Below are 18226 nucleotides of genomic sequence, written 5' to 3' on the forward strand. Positions count from 1 at the left end.
TTTGAAAGCTGGTGGAAAATAACCTGGATGTTTATTTCATGATTTCTCGTCAGTCTGGTCACAACTATGCAGTAACTCTGCAATATATGGCATGAAGGAGGTTCTTCATCTAATCTCTGCTTCATCTTATCTCTGCTTCTCACGAAGTGAACACAAGTGTTGTCTTTACACTGCCGAATGTCATTTTTACTATACACCATGTTTTCCTATATACTTATAGTGAAAATATGCATTAATTTAATTACACAAATCTATACAAAAGCAGATTTTTAAAAGTGCCCAAATTACAACCTTCAAGTGAGAGGAATGTTATCAGAAAGTTGTGGGTAAAGAGCTAAAGGTGTTCAAATTTACAATGAATAAACATTAACAAACAGTATGTTCATAAGAAATAATGTAGAAAGAACTTACAACAATTGGTTAGACATTATTTATAAACAGGAGAAAGTTAAACATGCAGAAAAAAGAAAAAGATATAGCTTTATAGCTATTTCTTGAAGCTGTCACAGTGCAGCACAGCAGGTGAAGCCACAATTAAACGTCTTGTTGAAAAGTCAGAAGCATCAGTCTCTGTCTTGTCTCATTTGCTTACATTTCCTCTTCCATTTTCTATTTGACCTTGTTTCTAACAATATTTTTTAACAATAATTGTGTTATCATTCATCCTGTTGTTCTGCTGATGTCACTTTCAACGTTCATCCTGCAACGACACACCAAAGCCAACAACTTGTCCACAGCTCCTTTCCTACTGAAAAAATACAGAAACAAGTCTGTAAGAGGACTGAATTTTAGCAAAAGGTCAGAGACAAACCAGAAGATATCATCACTTCTTTCTTCTCCTGCAAGGAACCAAATGATGCTGGGCAGGAACAACAGAGTGTAAATAAGTAGCACCAAAACCAAAATGGCCACAATTCGTCGTTTTTCATCAGGAGGGACACTGATGGCTGCAGACAGAGCTTTAATGGTCCCAGACAGGAAGAATATGAACAGAGGGAGGGGAAGGAGGAAAATAAGTGCATAGATGATTCGCCTGAAATAATAACTGGTCATGAAATGGAAAAAAAGGCCAATGATTAAAAGAAGGATCCAGACCACAACACAGATCACAACAGAGGTCTTGATGTTTCGTCTGAAGCGGTACCACAGCGGCCAGGCGACGACCAAATACCTGTAATACACAGACACACAGGTCGTCTTTGTGGAGCATCTGAATTATGATGAAATGAAATGATCAGACAGAGAAAATTTACACACACACTGAGTAGACTGATAGCTACCTTTCCAGGGAAACACACACCATGATGCAAATGCTGGCCATCAGACCATAAATGTATGTAAAATTAAGGATTTCTTCGATGATCAAATTCTCAGGTTTTGCCACATAAACGATCATGCAGCAGAGTTGAATGAGATCAGAAATGAGAAGGTCGATGATGTAGATCGGAGCCACGTGATCCTTTCTGACCTGCAGGAAAACATTGAGAAGAGTAAACACAGTGGTTGGAAACATGTTGTGAGCTGATGACATGTTTTTATCTTGTTCTGCTGAAAACTGCACGCATGGATTTGTCATCAAACTCTTCCTCAGTCATAAACTGAGTTCTCACCAGAGAGTAAAGTTGATAGATGGCCACTAGGGTCAGTGGCAGGCCGATACTGATGATGATGCACAACACCACGTTCCTGATGAATACAAGTTTCATAATGTTGCTGATGTCAGTTTCATCATTGGACTCGATGTTGCTGTTTTTGTCACTTTTGTCCACTGAGGTGCTGTTGATGTAGAAATCTTCCATCTTCCTACAGTATAAAATCTGTTGTTAGAGAGAAGAGCATGCATTTTAATGTAGACCTGACATCGTTCAGTGATAATGCTCAAGCACATGCAGAGCGGGGAGCGGTGGGTGCTGGAGTATCTTCCCCTTTGTCGCTGCCTCTTTTTTTTTTTTTTTTTTTTCTTGCATGTGTGTGAAGGCCTCCCTCTGGCCCTTCAAAAAAAAACATTTGACAAATAATAACAATAATTTTAGATAAATGAAATGACCTTGTGACCTTGTGACCTTGGTCACATGATCCACGTCATGAAAATAATTAGGGCCATGGGGCAAGCGCACCAATAACTATTGTTATTGTGTGGATTTTTTCTGTTTAATTATTTCTCTTCCGGACTATTTTCGGTTCACTACAAATTCGCTACTAGACAAATTACAAATTATATATCAAAACATGTGTCTTGATCGGGATTGGTGTGCTATTACTTTTCTCAACAGTTTATGAATTTTTCGCGACGTAAGTTTTGCATTGAAGTCAATGGGACAGGCGAGAAAAAAAAGAGCGAAAAAGAACAATAATTGGAGTTTTACAAACGTCTACTGCTCAGGCATACTTTCACCTAGAGACTTAATTTGAACTTTAAATAGTAGACACAAGTCTTGTGTATTAGTGTATTAATCCATGTTTTGATAGGTATTATAGTTTTTCATCAATCACTGTTCAATGATCATGATCATTTTTGGAGAAATTATGAGATTATAATGGGTGTGTATTGCACGGAATGTTCTTGTCAGAGTGCGTGACATCATCGGTTAGAGTGGGAGAGAGCCCAGAAAAATTCCAGAATTTTTCTCTTTCCACACTCGGCCCGGCCACAATTTACACTCTACACACATGATTTTTTCCAAATTTGTAGACAATCTTGTTATCTCTCTCACTATGTGCTCAAGATATCAGAGAGACTTACAGAATTTACAGAATAAGCCTCTGAGTGCGGCCACGTCTGTCTCTGCTCCTCATTGACTCCAATACAAAGATTTTTTGACAGAAGCAGAATGGACCCCTGTTTTAAAATTGCCAGTGTCTCCAAAATATTTACTGTAGAAACACCAAATCGTACCAAATTTTTCAGGAAGTCCTTACAGCACTGTTGATCTGTGTTTTTTTCTGATAGGAGTTATCGTTTTGTCACAGTAAGCCTAAATGCGAGACCAGTGCAGAGGCAGAAAATCGCTCTTTTTCTTAACGTTTCTGTCTGTCTCAGCCTGGGGGGCCCCTATCGTTATTGGCAACCACCTCAAGTTGCCGTGGTAACCTCTGAGCCTCAGGCCAGAGCTCGTTAACTTCATAAACAATCCACCTAGAGCTCGTTAACATGTTTATAAACAATCCACCTGGAGCCACACACACCAACACATACAGGTAGCTTCATGTGATTACAGTTACACACACACACCAAAACACATAGGTAACATACACATGGCACATATGCGCGCACTCCTCTCCCACACACACAAACACACACACGAAACTTCATGTGATTAAAGAGATACACACACACAGAGACACACACAAACACCAGCACACAGGTGACTTAATGATCATTTGTCTGTCTGATCAGCTTTGTCTTGACCTTAAGATCGTGGGTTTGATTCCCATGTTGACAGAGATGGTATGTGATCCATCCTGTGATGGCTTCAGGAAACATCTGGAAACATTAGTATTCAGCCAGGCCCTTTCTTTATTTTATTTAATGGTTCTTTATTTACATCATTGCTTCATTTGTTTTTTGTTTTGTTTTTTGTACATTTATGTGAATAACTTTGTGATTGTTTTTCATCTGTCAGAGGTGCTACATGAATAAAGGTTTATTTCTACTTTACTTTCTCTTCCGCTGTTACCACTGAGTTTCCTTCCTGTTTTTTTTTTAAGTAGCCTATATTATTTTGGGCCTTTAATGGACAGGACAGTTGAGAGAGAGACAGGAAATGGGGGGCAGAGAGGGGGGTAAATGGAATGACATGCAGGATAGGGCCGCTCGGCGTGGGATTCGAACCGGGGTCGCCTGCAGTGAGGACTATAGCCTCAACACATGGGGCGGGTGCTCTAGTTTAACACTGCCCCAGTTTCCTTCCTGTTTACTGTCATCTTGTTAAAGCTTTCAGCAAGGACCATGTACGCACACACACATGCACGCATGCACGCACGCACACACACACACACACTCACCATAATGAGTTTAATACAATTTTTTGATAATATGATAAATATTAATATTGTATTGTATTGTTTCAGCCTAGCACTGATTACCGAATGTGGCAAGGTGAAGAGGGCCCGGGCGGGGATTGAACCCACACCTCCCGGGTCAGAGTCATGCGCGCTTGCCAGTCACCCAAAGGGACATCCCTTTGGCCAAGTAGCCAGGGCACATGATCAATTGGAGGCATAGTGACAGGAACCGTCAACTGTCACATCTCTCCCCCTCTTTTCACAAGCACGTCCTCGTGCTTCCGCGCAGGCTGCCACACATTAGGAATCCATGGACCCACCCCTAGTGCTACATGGATCCTGCCAACAACGCCAGAATGTGGCAAGGTGAAGAGGGCCCGGGCGGGGATTGAACCCACACCTCCCGGGTAATAGTCATGCGCGCTTGCCAGTCACCCAAAGGGACATCCCTTTGGCCAAGTAGCCAGGGCACATGATCAATTGGAGGCATAGTGACAGGAACCGTCAACTGTCACACTAACAAGGCCCCAACACTGTACACACACACACACACAAACTTTAATTTGTCACTCTATTTTGATTGTGTTTTTAACTGTTCTGAACAAAGTGTGTTTGGCTTTGACAAGTATGAGTAGTAGTTTTTTGTAAGTGGTGTACTAGTAAGTGAGAAAAGAGGTCATGAACACACACATGCACACTTGCTAATCCAGTATTTTAACACAAAAATCAAATTAATGAGATTAAAGGCAAGAGAGAAGAAATTGACACTAACCTTCGATTACTTTCCACCCACAGTCAGTGGTCATCAATAATTTTACAGTTTTTATGAATGAGTTTATAAATAGATTGTAAGAAATAATGTGACACAAACTTTACCTTTGAAAATTGGAGGAAAACAATCTGGATATTTCCCTTGTTGTCTGTATCAATCTGGTCTCGTCTAATGCAACAATTTCCTTTACCATGAAGGTAATCCACTTTCGTCTTCTACTTCTTCTTCTTCTTCTTCTTCTTCTTCTTCTTCTTCTTCTTCTTCTGCATTTCAGGAAGTGAACAGGGGTGGTTCTTCTCTTCATACTGCTGAGTTTATTTAAAGCAACAAAAAAAAGAAGAAAGAAAAAAATCCTTAATATCATAATATTTATTATTATTATTATTTTAGTATTGTTATTATTATTACTACTATTATTATTATTATTATTAGTAATTCGTTTTTTAAAATATATTTTATATTTTTATGTTTCTCTGAACACAACCTGCACATTGTCAGGTAGGCAGCTCCAAGCATCCTGGAGTATGAAGTATAAAAGAAAAAAAAAAAGAAAGAGTTACTGATGATGTGCTCTCTTCTCCTGAGGAAGACAAAGATGGTTTTCTATACAAATGATGATGAACTTTCAAACTGATCTTGCTCTAAACCATAAATGTTGAAACTGTGAAAAGGGGAGATATAAATAAACATACAAGGGCCACAGTGAAGCTGATAGTTTCGCTCAGAGTGAAGCCAAGTGGCAAGAGCTTCCCCTTCTTGTCCCTGCAGACATGACTAATCACACGCATCATCTCTCAAAACAGGCTCAACAAGTAGATTGTCTTGTAATACCTTTTGTAGGACAGTGTTTTTACAAAAAAAATCTTTCTTTGACCATGGAGGTCAAGGTCAAAGCGCCTTCATCAGGTTAAAAAAACAAACAAACAAAAACAATAAAGTTAATCTTGAATCACCATGGCAATCCATTTCAATTCATAGTTATCCCTAACCTAACCCTAACCCTATGTCAGTTTACAGGAAAAAAGAAACAAGCCTTCAAATTGTAACTTTACCTGCACTCTCTATCATATTACTGAATGTGAATAAAACAAAAATAAAAAAGCGACAACGCTAATAAAATCAATCACAAACACAACCGATGAGCAGATCATTTTTAACCTAAAACTAATGAAAAACAATGAATTAATCCCCTTTAATCAATCAATTTTTCTTTTTCCTTTTTTTTTTTTTTTTTTTACGTTGAATTATAATATTTTCCCTAAGATCTCCCTAAGAGTGTTTTTATAACTTTTTTTTTTACCTTATATTTTCCCATTCATTCTCCTATTGCACAGTATAATGACTGTTATACTGTACCCCTTATAACATGACACATGACACATGCATCTCTTCATTCACAGCGATGCTGCTAACAGGCTAACTCCCTGCTCACCTGCATCACTGCGCTCTCTGTCTCTCTGTCTCCGCTTCTCTTGCTCTCTCACCCACTATTCACACACAAGCTACACACAAACATGCTGAGCTGCTGCTGGAAGTAGCTGCTCGCCTCCTGCAACATCGCTCAGTCTCACACTTCTCAAACTTACTATCGTTTAACCAACAATGGCAATTTAGAAAAGGTAAACCAAATTTATTTGTACAGTATTTTATACACAAAGGTCATTCAATGTGTTTAACAGAAAAAATGCATTGAAAAAATAATACATAGTAAAAACAGCATACTAAGAGAATGGGATGAAAACATACAGTAATAGCACAGATTACAAAGAGCAGGATTAGAAGATTATAAATGTAGAATACGTGAATTTATTGCTTCTTTTCAAGCTGGTTATGGTTTGGTCAGTTGGTATTTCCCTCCTTTACTTCCTCTGATTTTTTTCCTCCTTTGTCTAACAACCTGTGATCTCTAATTCTGTTGATCTGCTGGTATCAGTGTCACTGTCCATCCTGCAACAACACACTGAGGCCAAAAACTTGTCTGTGGCTCCTTTCCTTAATAAAATATACAAAAATAAATCTGCAAGAGGACTGAGCTTTATGAAAAGAAAAGAGAGATACCAGAGGTTATACGCAAATCTTTGAACAAGGAACAGAATGATGCTGGGCAGGAACAACAGTGTGTAAATAAGTAACACCAAAACCAAAATGGCCACAATTCGACGTTTTTCAGCAGGAGGGACACTGATGGCTGCAGACAGAGATTTAATGGTCCCAAACAGGAAGAATATGAACAGAGGGAAGGGGAGGACGAGGAAGACAGCAAAGATGATTTCCATGGACTTTATAGAAAAACTGAAACCGATGACGAGGTTAAGGACAAGACTAAAGACCCAGACCACGACAGAGACCACGACAGAGGTCTTGATGTTTCGTCTGAAGCGATACCACAGCGGCCAGGCGACGACCAAATACCTGTGATACACAGACACACACATCGTCTTTGTGGAGCATCTGAATTATGATGAAATAAAATAGTCAGACAGGAAATAGCTACACACAGTACACAGTACACAATAACTTGATATCTACCGTTCCAGGGCGATGCACTCCATGAAGCAAATGCTGGTCGTCAGTCCGAAAAAGTAAATCATATCATTGGTTCCTTCATACATGATATGTTTATTAATGTATTTATTAGGATTTGCCACTTGAACAGTAAGGCAGCAGAGCTGAATGAGGTCAGAGATGAGAAGGTTGATGATGAAGACCGGAGCCACGTGATCATTTTTGGCCTGCAGGAAAACATTGAGAAGAGTAAACACAGTGGTTGGAAAGAAAGGATGAAGGAAAATGTTCTTTTTCTAACCCTAACCGATACCCTTTACTGCCTAGACCTAATCAAGTCGTTTTACCAACATCTTCCACAGACTTTACCACAGACATAAGACATGCAATGAATAAATAAATAAAAGAACAAATATATAAATATAATGTTCTCACCAGTGAGTAAACTCCATAGATGGCTGCAAGGGTCAAAGGGAGACCAAGAACGATGACAATACATTGCACCACATACATGATGACTTCTTTGAAGAAAAGACAAGGGTATCTGGTGATGATGTTTTCGATGATGTCTTCAATGTCGCAGCCATGATAGCTTCTGTTCAGTGATGTGTTGTTGACATGCGAATCTTCCATCTTCCAGTGAACCCAGAAATTTTAAAAAAATGTTAAGTATCTCAATATCATATGTGTTAGAGATCATACTAAACCCGTTAACACAAATATGGTATAATAGCTATAATAAAGAATAAACTTCAAAGTGATCCAACATTTAAGTTACAATCTCAGTTCACTGGTCTCTAAGACAAGAGAGGTGAAAAACTGCCTGGTAGGCCTCCAGTTCACTGAGTAAAATTCATTTATTTAGTTTTTAGGATTTGAACATTTATTTGAAAAACCTTTTATTGTTTTTCATCTGTTAGAGCTGTGATATGAATAAATGTTTATGTTTTTTTACTTTACTTAGACACAGTACAACTTCTGTACAGTCTTCAATGTGAGTCAAGAGCAGGTTTTTTGATACCAACTCAAAGTATTCAATGATAATACTAAACCTGTTAAATGCTGTTCACACAAATACAAAAAAAAAAAAAAAAAAAAAAAACTAGGTACATTTCAGAGAGATGGAGCATTTCAGCACCAAAGTCAGTTCACTTGTCTTCAAGACAAGAGAGAGAGAACAAACTGTACATACCTTCTGGTTTTGTTTGTTGATTTTCTGTCCCTCAAATACTTATTTTCCCAGAGGAAAATAAGTATTTGAGGGACAGAAAATGTAGTGTAGTGACATGGGGACATAAAAAATAGCAGCAACGGAAGAGAAGGTCAGCACAGACTCAGTTTCATGGTTGGCTTATTGCACATTAATTAATTTGTGTTGGTTCATGTGACCTGCAAAACCATTTACTATAGAAGTTGTAAGCAGAATGTTGACATGTAATAAAGGTAAACCAGCAATATGTCACTTAGCCTCTTGAGAAACAATGTAGAAAAAAATAGGTAATTTCTGCTTCCGCTACTGCATTTTAAGAATAGAACAGAGGTGTTTTTTTCTCCTTATACGGTTGAGAGATGTTTACAGTTGAAACACCCTTAATACCTTGCCAGCGCTGCAGGGCTGAGCCACCATTTACTCAGCAAAGCATATTAGCATCCTCTTTGGTTACAGGAAATGTGAAGAGTTTTAGCATCTCCAGTCCAAAGATATCAGCAAAAGTCTTTTTTACTAAGGTAAGAATTTCACTTCACCATGTCCCTTCCCCTCACCTAATCTTTACCACTAATGAAGACAGACATAGTGATTTCATTGCAGAGTGACATTCTTGCTATAAACAATAAATGTTAAAACCCTGAAAAGAGGAGATATCAATAAACATATGGGGCCACAGTGAACCTGATACAGTATTGTGGATCCAATTGAATGAAGCACAGCAACATCTTTACTATGAATTATAATATTTACCCCTCGTTTTATGTTTTTTTTTTAATGTCATAAATGTACTGTTATGTCTGTCTTGTGTCTATATGAAATGCAGGCTTTGATTGTCCAAGGCAAATTTCCCTCTGGGGACAATAAAGTTGATATTCATTGATATTGATTGAGCTCTTTTTAAGTGTTTTCACAACTTATTTTTAACACAGAGAGGCTAAAAACTTTTTTTTTTTTTTACCTTATATATTCCCATTTGTTCTCCCATTGCACTCAGTATTATGACTGTTATACCTATGATAACCCTAACCCATGCATATGAACATACTGTACAAGCTACATGCTGAGCTGCTGCTGGAAGGAGCTGCTCTCCTGCAACATCACTCAGTCTCACACTTCTCAAACTTATAGCAGATCTTGCACAGAGATGATAAATCATTTCTTTTAGTACGTCATTATGTTCTGCTTTATTCAGCAGCATTGTGACACTGATGGTTCATGGAAAGCGAAACAGATACCAAAGAGTGTGGGGATTTTTTTTTATTTAGGTATTTAGGTTTGGGTAATCATTTAATCAACAATGGCAATTGAGAAAAGGAAAAACAAAAAATATGTGTACATTATACAGTATTATGTTACAAAAAAAAGGTAATTCAATGTGCTTTACAGAGAAAATGCATTAACAATATTAGTAAAAGCATATTAAGAGAATGAAAACATAATAGCACATTACATTAAAATAGATAATATCCAGTTAAAGAGCAGGATTAGAAGATTAAATGAAGGCAAGGGAGGATAACTGAATTCATTGCTTCTTTTCAAGCCGGTTATGGTCGTTTTATGTGCCTCTTTCTTTCTCTGTCTACATGGAGCGACTTCCTATTGACATCATTCTGCTGACATCCTGCAATGACAGACACACAGGCTAAAGACTCGTCTACAGCTTAAAGGTCCCATATTATACTGTTTTTCAACCAGTTCACATAGGTCTAAGTGGTCCAACCACACTGTATTGGGCAGGCCAGTGCAGAGACCTTTGGGGGGGGGGGCAGGTGCTTAAAAAAAGCACCTATATTTATTTATTTATATAACAAGAAGCCTGACATACTTTTCCCCCTCAAGCAGCACACTGTCTGTGTGTGTGTGGTTAGCTGTTGGCTATAACTTAAAGGTATGTTGCAGGCACACACACACGCACAGAAAGTTTACTTTGTCAGGTCATCTTACCATACATCTAATAATGTGCACAAATACCACTGCAAAACCTACTAACTGGGCCACGGGTTGTACACCAGAACTCCTGTTTTACAGCAAAAATGCAAGTAGCAATAATTATTTTCATGTTATGGTGTGTCTGACAGGTTTTCGGGGAAGGTGCTCCAGCACCAGCGCCCTTCTGCACGTGCTGGCTCAATATCTCCCCCTTTACTTTTATTACACTTTATTTACATCACTTTAAGTATTTAGGGGCTATTTGTAGATCATACAACCCCACTTCAAAAAAAATGCTACTATCCCTTTAATGACTTAATCTTTACCATGAAGGAAGACAGGTGTAATTTCCTAATGAATTCAATTAATTCATTTGTAGACTACTATAAACACACAACGTGTTTTTAAGAGGTTATGGATGATGTGATCTCTTCTCATGTGGAAAACAGAGATGGTTATCTATACAAATTATTATGAAAACTATGCAGGTGAATGACCTCTTTGTCACATTCTGCCCAGTCTGATCCTGCTTTTGATTCCCATTTCTTGACTCCCACCCCAGCCTGCCCTCTCTGACCGTCGCCTGTCCCTGTACTCTCAGTTAACACACACAAACCCCTCACAAGCTCTGAGCTGAAACGAGAACCTGAGAACCACCATCACCTTCCTGCTGTTTTTCATACAAAATGAATTGTACAAAAAGTAAACAAGTAATATGTTTTTATTTAGAAATTATGAAGAAAAAAATCCAGTTTTTAAACTGTTCATTAGTAACACAAGCAAAGTTAAAATGCAGAAAACAGACAAAACAAAGATGTAAGAATGAGAGAGTTGTTGTTATAATGACATAGTGGTCATGCTGTAATTTATTTCAGTTTATTAAAGTGATATAAACTTTGCTTTCCTGACTAAAGTGTAATAATGATAGACATGAACTTTTAATAGATTAAAAAGAGAAAACTTAATATTTTTAGTGGATATATAGTTAGTAGTATTATTAGTTTTAAATCACATCAGAAGACGACAGTATCTGTTTTGTCTCTACATTTCCTTTTCTATTTTACTTTTTGCCTGCTGTACTTCCGCAGCTTTTCTCTCTCTGCCTGCATCTAACGACTGCATATCACATGTTACCATTCAGACTGTTACTGTGCTGATGTCACTGTCACTGTTCATCCTGCAACGACACACAAAGGCCAAAAACCTGTCTGCAGCTCCTTTCCTACTGAAAACATACAGAAACAAGTCTGCAAGAAGACTGAACCTTACCAAAAGCACAGAGACAAACCGGAACATTGAATCATGTCGATATTCTCCTGCAAGAAACCCAATGATGATGGGCAGGAACAACAGTGTGTAAATAAGTTGCACCAAAACCAAAATGGCCACAATTCGCCGTTTCTCATCAGAAGTTACACTGATGGCTGCAGACAGAGCTTTAATGGTCCCAAACAGGAAGAATATGAACAGAGGGAAGGGAGGGAGGAAGTAAACACCAAGGATGATTCCTGAGACCTGAGACCTCCAGAACATGAGTGAGACCAGAAAGACAAGAGGAAGGATCCAGACTATGACACAGACCACAACAGAGGTCTTGATGTTTCTTCTGAAGCGGTACCACAGCGGCCAGGCGATGACCAAATACCTGCAATACACAGACACACAGATCGTCTTTGTGGAGCATCTGAATTATGATGAAATAAAATGTTCAAACAGAGAAAAGCTACACACACACTGAGAAGACTGATAGCTACCTTTCCAGGGCGATGCACATCATGAACCCAACGCTGGTCATCAGACCATAAATGTAAATGGCCTCATTGGCCAGAAAAAGGGAATTCTCGGGTTTTGCCACCTCAACGATCATGTAGCAGAGTTGAATGAGGTCAGAAATGAGAAGGTTGATGATGTAGATCGGAGCAACATGATTCTTTCTGACCTGCAGGAAAATATTGAGAAGAGTAAACACAGTGGTTGGAAACATGTTGTGAGCTGATGATACGTTTTTATCTTGTTCTGCTGAAAACTGCACTCATATGAATCCGTCATTAAGACTTCAATTAGTTCTCACCTGAGAGTAAACTCCGTAGAAGACCAATAGGATCAGTGGAAAACCGATACTCGTGACAATGTAATACACCACATCTCTGATCAGTACATATTGTTTATAGCTGATTCCTGTGTAATCATAGTTGTAGTCACTGTAATTGTGGCTTTCGTACGCTGAGGTGTTGTTGACGTTGAAATCCTCCATTCTTCAACAGTAAACCTGTTGTTTAAGAGAAGAGCAGGTAATTTATTCTCCACTTTAAAGTATTCAGAGATAAAACTAATGCTGTAAAATGCTGTCTCCAGTTTCAAGGTATTAAAAAAGTGTTTCTAAACCACTAATATTTTCAACCATACCGTTCCTATGCTAGGAAGCATAGGAAGCTGTTTTCCCTTTAGATTATAAATGACTCAAAGACAGAGTTTTAAAGGTAGTACTCCAAGAGCTTTCCCCCCATCAATACACAGGGTTTTCCCTCAGCACCAAAGGTTTAGACAATATACAGTAGTATCTCCAATCAGCTCCTCTTTGCTGCCTGCGTCTGTCAGAGAAATGTTGAATTTTAGTGTCTGTTTGTTTTTAAGAAGAACATCTCTGCTGATCAGCTTTTACAAAACAAATATTGTCCCCAGCTCTGTATCTAGTCTGCAGAACTTCTGTGCCCCTGCTTTGTGTGTGTGAGCGTGTGTGTCTGTACTGTACTGTAGTTGCAAAACCACAATATTGTGAAAATGTGATATTTTTGCTCAAGGTTATTATGAAGTCACAATCATACTGGCCTGTGTCTAGTTCACACAAATACAGTAGTTTCAGCTATAATACATGATACATCTGAGAGCACTCCAGCATTTTAGCACCAATCTCAGTTAGGACAGAGGATGTTGTTATGATGCCATGTAAAACCCTTTGACACAAACTAAACTAAAAATGGGCTATACAAATAAAATTGCCTTGCCTTGCCTTGCCTCTTTAAGACAAGAGGGAAACACATGAGCTAACTGTAGATGACAAGAACTACAGTAGTGTCCAGTCCCAACACCTTTACAGTTATGGTCAGGGAAAGAAAAACAAATTTTACCTTTGAAAGCTGCTGGATCACAAGCCGGGTGAGTTTCTCCTAGCAGAGTCTGTTGTTTCTCCTCTGAATCCTCACAGTCTAATAATGTGTAATTCAGCGAATGTAGCATGATAATGTTATGAAGGAGGTTCTTTATGATGTGTTCTCTACTTCTAAGGAAAACAGAGATGGTTATCTATACAAATGTTTATGAAAACTATGCAGGTGTGTGACTAGTGCGGACACTAATTTGTTTGTGTTGGTTCACAACTGTGTGACCTGCAAAAACCATTTAGTATAAAAGTTGTAAACAGAATGTTGACATTTAAAGGAACTTTATGTAAGAAATGTACAGGAAGTAATCATAAAACCACTCATTATGTCAGCAGAGACGAAGAAATCATGTTAATTTGAAATACTGATCTAACTGACAACAATAGCACAGCCAGAATATTCTTTTAACACATTTTATATGCAGCCTGCAAATCATGTTTATGTTTTGGTTTTGTGTTTTGTGTTTTGCGTTGGTGGCATTTCGGCCTCTGGGTTGCCAATTAAGCTACTACGACTGGGAGAAAAAACGATCTCCAATTGAGATTGTGACATTTTTTTTTGGTCGCTTTCGATTATCGGCTATGGTCATATTTCCTTGACATCACATGGGAGAAATAAGCGGCTTGTCACTCTCCGCTGTCTGATACACCACCTCCTGTCGTGAGCATATAGTTTGAGCTGCAGCAGCTGCAGCTAAAGCCAAAGGGAAGAATTACAAAGTGAAAGTTTGAAAAGAGGGAGAACGGTCAGGTCTCCTTTCTCTGGTCGTTGTAAAACCGGCGGTCAGAAAGTGGAGGAAAGTCCTAATGTGAAAACACAGAGATGTTCATGACGTTTATTCTGCGGAAACGGTTCTCATATGTTTGCTCATGAGAAGAACAGCCTCCTGTAGATGCAGGGTAACAGTGTGTGTGTGTGTGTGTGTGTGTGTGTGTGTGTGTGTGTGTGTGTGTGTGTGTCAGTGCTGTGCAGAATTGAATGAGGTCAGAAATGAGAAGGTTGATGATGTAGATCGGAGCCACCTGACCGTTTCTGACCTGCAGGAAAACATTGAGAAGAGTTAACACAGTTTGGAAACTGATGACATGTTTTTATCTTGTTGTGCTGAAATCTGCACTCATGTGAATTTGTCATCAAACTCATCCTCAGTCATGAACTGAGTTCTCACCTGAGTATAAAGTCCATGGATGGCCACTATAGGGTCAGTGGGAAGCCGATACTGATGATGATGTACGTCACCACATTTTTGATGAATGTTCCGTCTTTCTCGTCTATGATGGAGGTGTGGTTGCCATAAGTGTAGCTGTAGTTAGTGTGAATGCTGAAAGCATTCACACTATTGTTCTTCTGTTCGGCCATTTTCTTTATACTTTTGGCACTTAACTAGTCCTTCATACTTTGTGCTATTTCAACAATTCTCACATCAAAATGTTCAGCCTTTTCGGGACAGGTGTGCTATTACTTTTCTCTTTTCAACTATTCATACTTTTTGCAATATTCAACTATTTCTCTTTCCCCATAGAGAATGCATTGGAACAGTCTTGAAACTCTTCAAATCTTCTTCAACCTCTCTTCTCCACAACTCTGTCTGTAGTCCAGTTGGTAAGGTGGCCGCTTGCCAACCCCAAGGTCACTAGTTCGAATCCAGGCTGAGCACTCTTGTTATGTGATGTTGAATTCTGCTCCCCTCCCCCACCCTCAATTGGTTACAGGTGTTCGTTAAGAGACGCATTAATTGCTTCTGCCACCGTTTGCAGCACATCATCACATTACAATGGCAACATGCTTATGTGTGTGCTCTCTGTGGCGAAGTGGTAGCCAGGCTAGCGCCGCCTACTGGTTCCGGCAAATTTCATTTGCCTCAACAATGTAGTCAGGACACTAGCAATGCGTTTCGGTTTGCTCCGTCCGCTCCCAATCAGCAAACAGACGGGTAAGTGAAGGCGATGACGTTGAACTCAAGCGCTCAAGATTAACCTATGAGCTTAACCGGTGTATAGCACACGTGACCACCAAGCAGCAGTGATTAGTTGAAGCAAATGTAAGCAACCGCCTCCCGGAAGCAAACGAATCCCTATGGCTCGTGTTCAGACGCTATATGAAATGTAATGAAGTAAGCGGCTGATGCATCAGGCTAGCGAAGTGGCAGAGTAAAGGTTTATTGATCATGAGGTCATGGGTTCGATTCCTGCCTCATTCATGTCGTACTTTCTGCTAGAGACTTCATTCAAATTCTGATTTGTAGACAAACTTCTACTGGCTCATTTATAATGCTTTTTTAAGCATCATTGAAAAATCTCACATTCATCAAAGTCTCAACCTCTACTTCATTGGAAGTTTTGGAATGGCCTAGTGGATAAGGTTCCTGCCATCCAACCACAAGGTCACAGGTTCAAATCCCACCTGAACAGTCTTGTTAGTGTGTCAGCCACTTTGAACTTTAACCAATACCACTTGGTCTGGTCACATGATCAAACTTGATAATGCATATGCGCCCCCACCTATTCTCTTTACCTCTTTCAATCTTGGTTTGTGTTAACATGTTTCTTGTTTATACCACTGCACTAAGATTGATTTGCACTGGAACTACAGCTTTGGGCTCGTTAACTTCAGAGTGAGACAGAGTGCAGTTCATCAACAGACAACAGTCTCTGCAACTGTGTGTACACTGTGGCCTAGAGGCAGAGTGAAAGTCTGCTGACCATGAGGTTGTGGGTTCGATACCTACCTTGGTCAACCATTTGAATGGTAATCACTGCTTGCACTATTTGCTAATTCTGCAACAGCGTTCAGCTGCTTTCAGCATTCACACGCATTTCCATCAGGAAATGCTACTTTATCTAGTTGTAACTGATGTTGCTGCCATCGAAATCTTCCATTCTTCAGTATGAAACCTGTTGTTTGAGAGAAGAGCAAGTTTTTTAATGTCGACCTGACGTTGTTCAGTGATGATACCAAAGTTGTGAAGTGCTGTTCAAAGGACAGGATGAGTCGAGTGATGAAGCATTTTAGAATAGACCTCAGTTCGCTGGTCTCTTAAAGCCCCATTATGTAGGATCTGTGGTACTGGCAACTGTCTGATACTGTATCTTTCCCAGAGAAACACAGTAGCCTATGTGAATTTGTTGCCGGTGCCGGTGCCATTGCTGCTACAGACCAGTCCCCTTGTTATGAACTAATAGCTTTACTGTTTTGATGTAACAGGTTATACATAGAGTTTTGATTTAAAATGTTGTAAATAAAGTGAGACAAGTGCTATAACAGAAACTTTACCTTTGAAAGCTGCTGGATCACAACCTGGATGAGTTTCTTTTAGCAGAGTCTGTTGTTTCTCCTCTTCATCCACACAGTCTAATAATGTGTTATTGAGCAACACTGCATGATAAGTCATGAGGGAGGTCCTTAATGATGTGACTCTGCCTCATCTAATCTTCACCACTGAGGAAGACAGATGTGGTTTTCTAGTGAATTCATCGCTGGGAGTCACATTCATTTTATAAACTAGAAACTTGCTATAAACTGTAAGTGCTTTGCTTCTCTGTCTCTGTACTGTATCTTTCTCTGTTGTTTTTATTGTTGTTAGAAAAGATGTGACAACAGTTTTCCAGATAAACAAGGTGTTTGTTATTTAGTTTATTAAGAAAGAATGTAGAAAGAACTTACAACAAAAACTACAGTTGTAGTTGGAAATCCTTTATAACTGTGTAAAAGTTAAACAGGTAGACAAAATAAAGATGTAAACAAGAGAGACAAGGTGGATAATGATCATGCTGCAGATCATTTCAGTTATTGAGTTATATAAACTTTGTTTTTGTGACTTAAGTCTAATAAAGATGTACATAAACTTTTAATAAACAAAAAGAGAAAAGAAAACTTTGTGTTTTTCAGTCAATGTATAGGCCAGTTAGACATTTCTTCCTCCCTTTTTCTCTCTCTCTCTCCTTCTTTCTCTGTCTTCATTGAGCGCCTGCCTATAAGTTGATATCATTCATTCTGATATGTCACTGTTCATCCTGCAACGACACATACAGGCCAAAAACCTGTCCCCAGCTCCTTTCCTACTGAAAACATACAGAAACAAGTCTGCAAGAGGACTGAGATTTAGCAAAAGGACAGAGACAAACCAGAAGAGATTAGGATTTCCTCCTTGTGCAAGGAACCAAATGATAAAAGGCAGGAACAACAGTGTGTAAATAAGTAGCACCAAAACCAAAATGGCCACAATTCGCCGTTTCTCATCAGAAGTTACACTGGTGGCTGCAGACAGAGCTTTAATGGTCCCAAACAGGAAGAATATGAAGAGAGGGAGGGGAAGGAGGAGGAAGACAGCAAAGATGACCCCTGAGACCTCATAATTAGGCCAGAGATGGAATGGGACCAGAAAGACAAGAGGAAGGATCCAGACCACGACACAGACCACGACAGAGGTCTTGATGTTTCTTCTGAAGCGGTACCACAGCGGCCAGGCGATGACCAAATACCTGTAATACACAGACACACACATCGTCTTTGTGGAGCATCTGAATTATGATGAAATAAAATGTTCAGACAGAGAAAAGCTACACACACACTAAGTAGACTGATAGCTACCTTTCCAGGGCGACACACACCATGAAGCAAACGCTGGCCGTCAGACCATAAATG

General features: G+C 39.2%; 2 protein-coding genes across 2 annotated transcripts; both read right to left on the reverse strand.

Annotated features, from left to right (window-relative positions):
* Positions 1–660: 660 nt before the first annotated feature.
* LOC310997702 (mas-related G-protein coupled receptor member A8-like) lies at positions 661–1799 on the reverse strand (the record flags this gene model as incomplete). The annotated part of the gene is made up of 3 exons (XM_083987493.1): positions 661–1171; positions 1281–1468; positions 1611–1799. 3 exons carry the CDS (start codon positions 1797–1799, stop codon positions 661–663), a joined length of 888 nt encoding a protein of 295 aa, XP_083843619.1.
* A 9787-nt stretch (positions 1800–11586) lies between these two features.
* On the reverse strand, positions 11587–12675 carry LOC310997703 (mas-related G-protein coupled receptor member A4-like; the record flags this gene model as incomplete). Its single annotated transcript, XM_083987494.1, has 4 exons — positions 11587–11598; positions 11691–12066; positions 12176–12360; positions 12493–12675. 4 exons carry the CDS (start codon positions 12673–12675, stop codon positions 11587–11589), a joined length of 756 nt encoding a protein of 251 aa, XP_083843620.1.
* Positions 12676–18226: the final 5551 nt, after the last annotated feature.

The sequence above is a fragment of the Trachurus trachurus genome (genome assembly GCF_905171665.1).
Source record: "Trachurus trachurus genome assembly, chromosome: 15".
Lineage (NCBI taxonomy): Eukaryota > Metazoa > Chordata > Actinopteri > Carangiformes > Carangidae > Trachurus > Trachurus trachurus.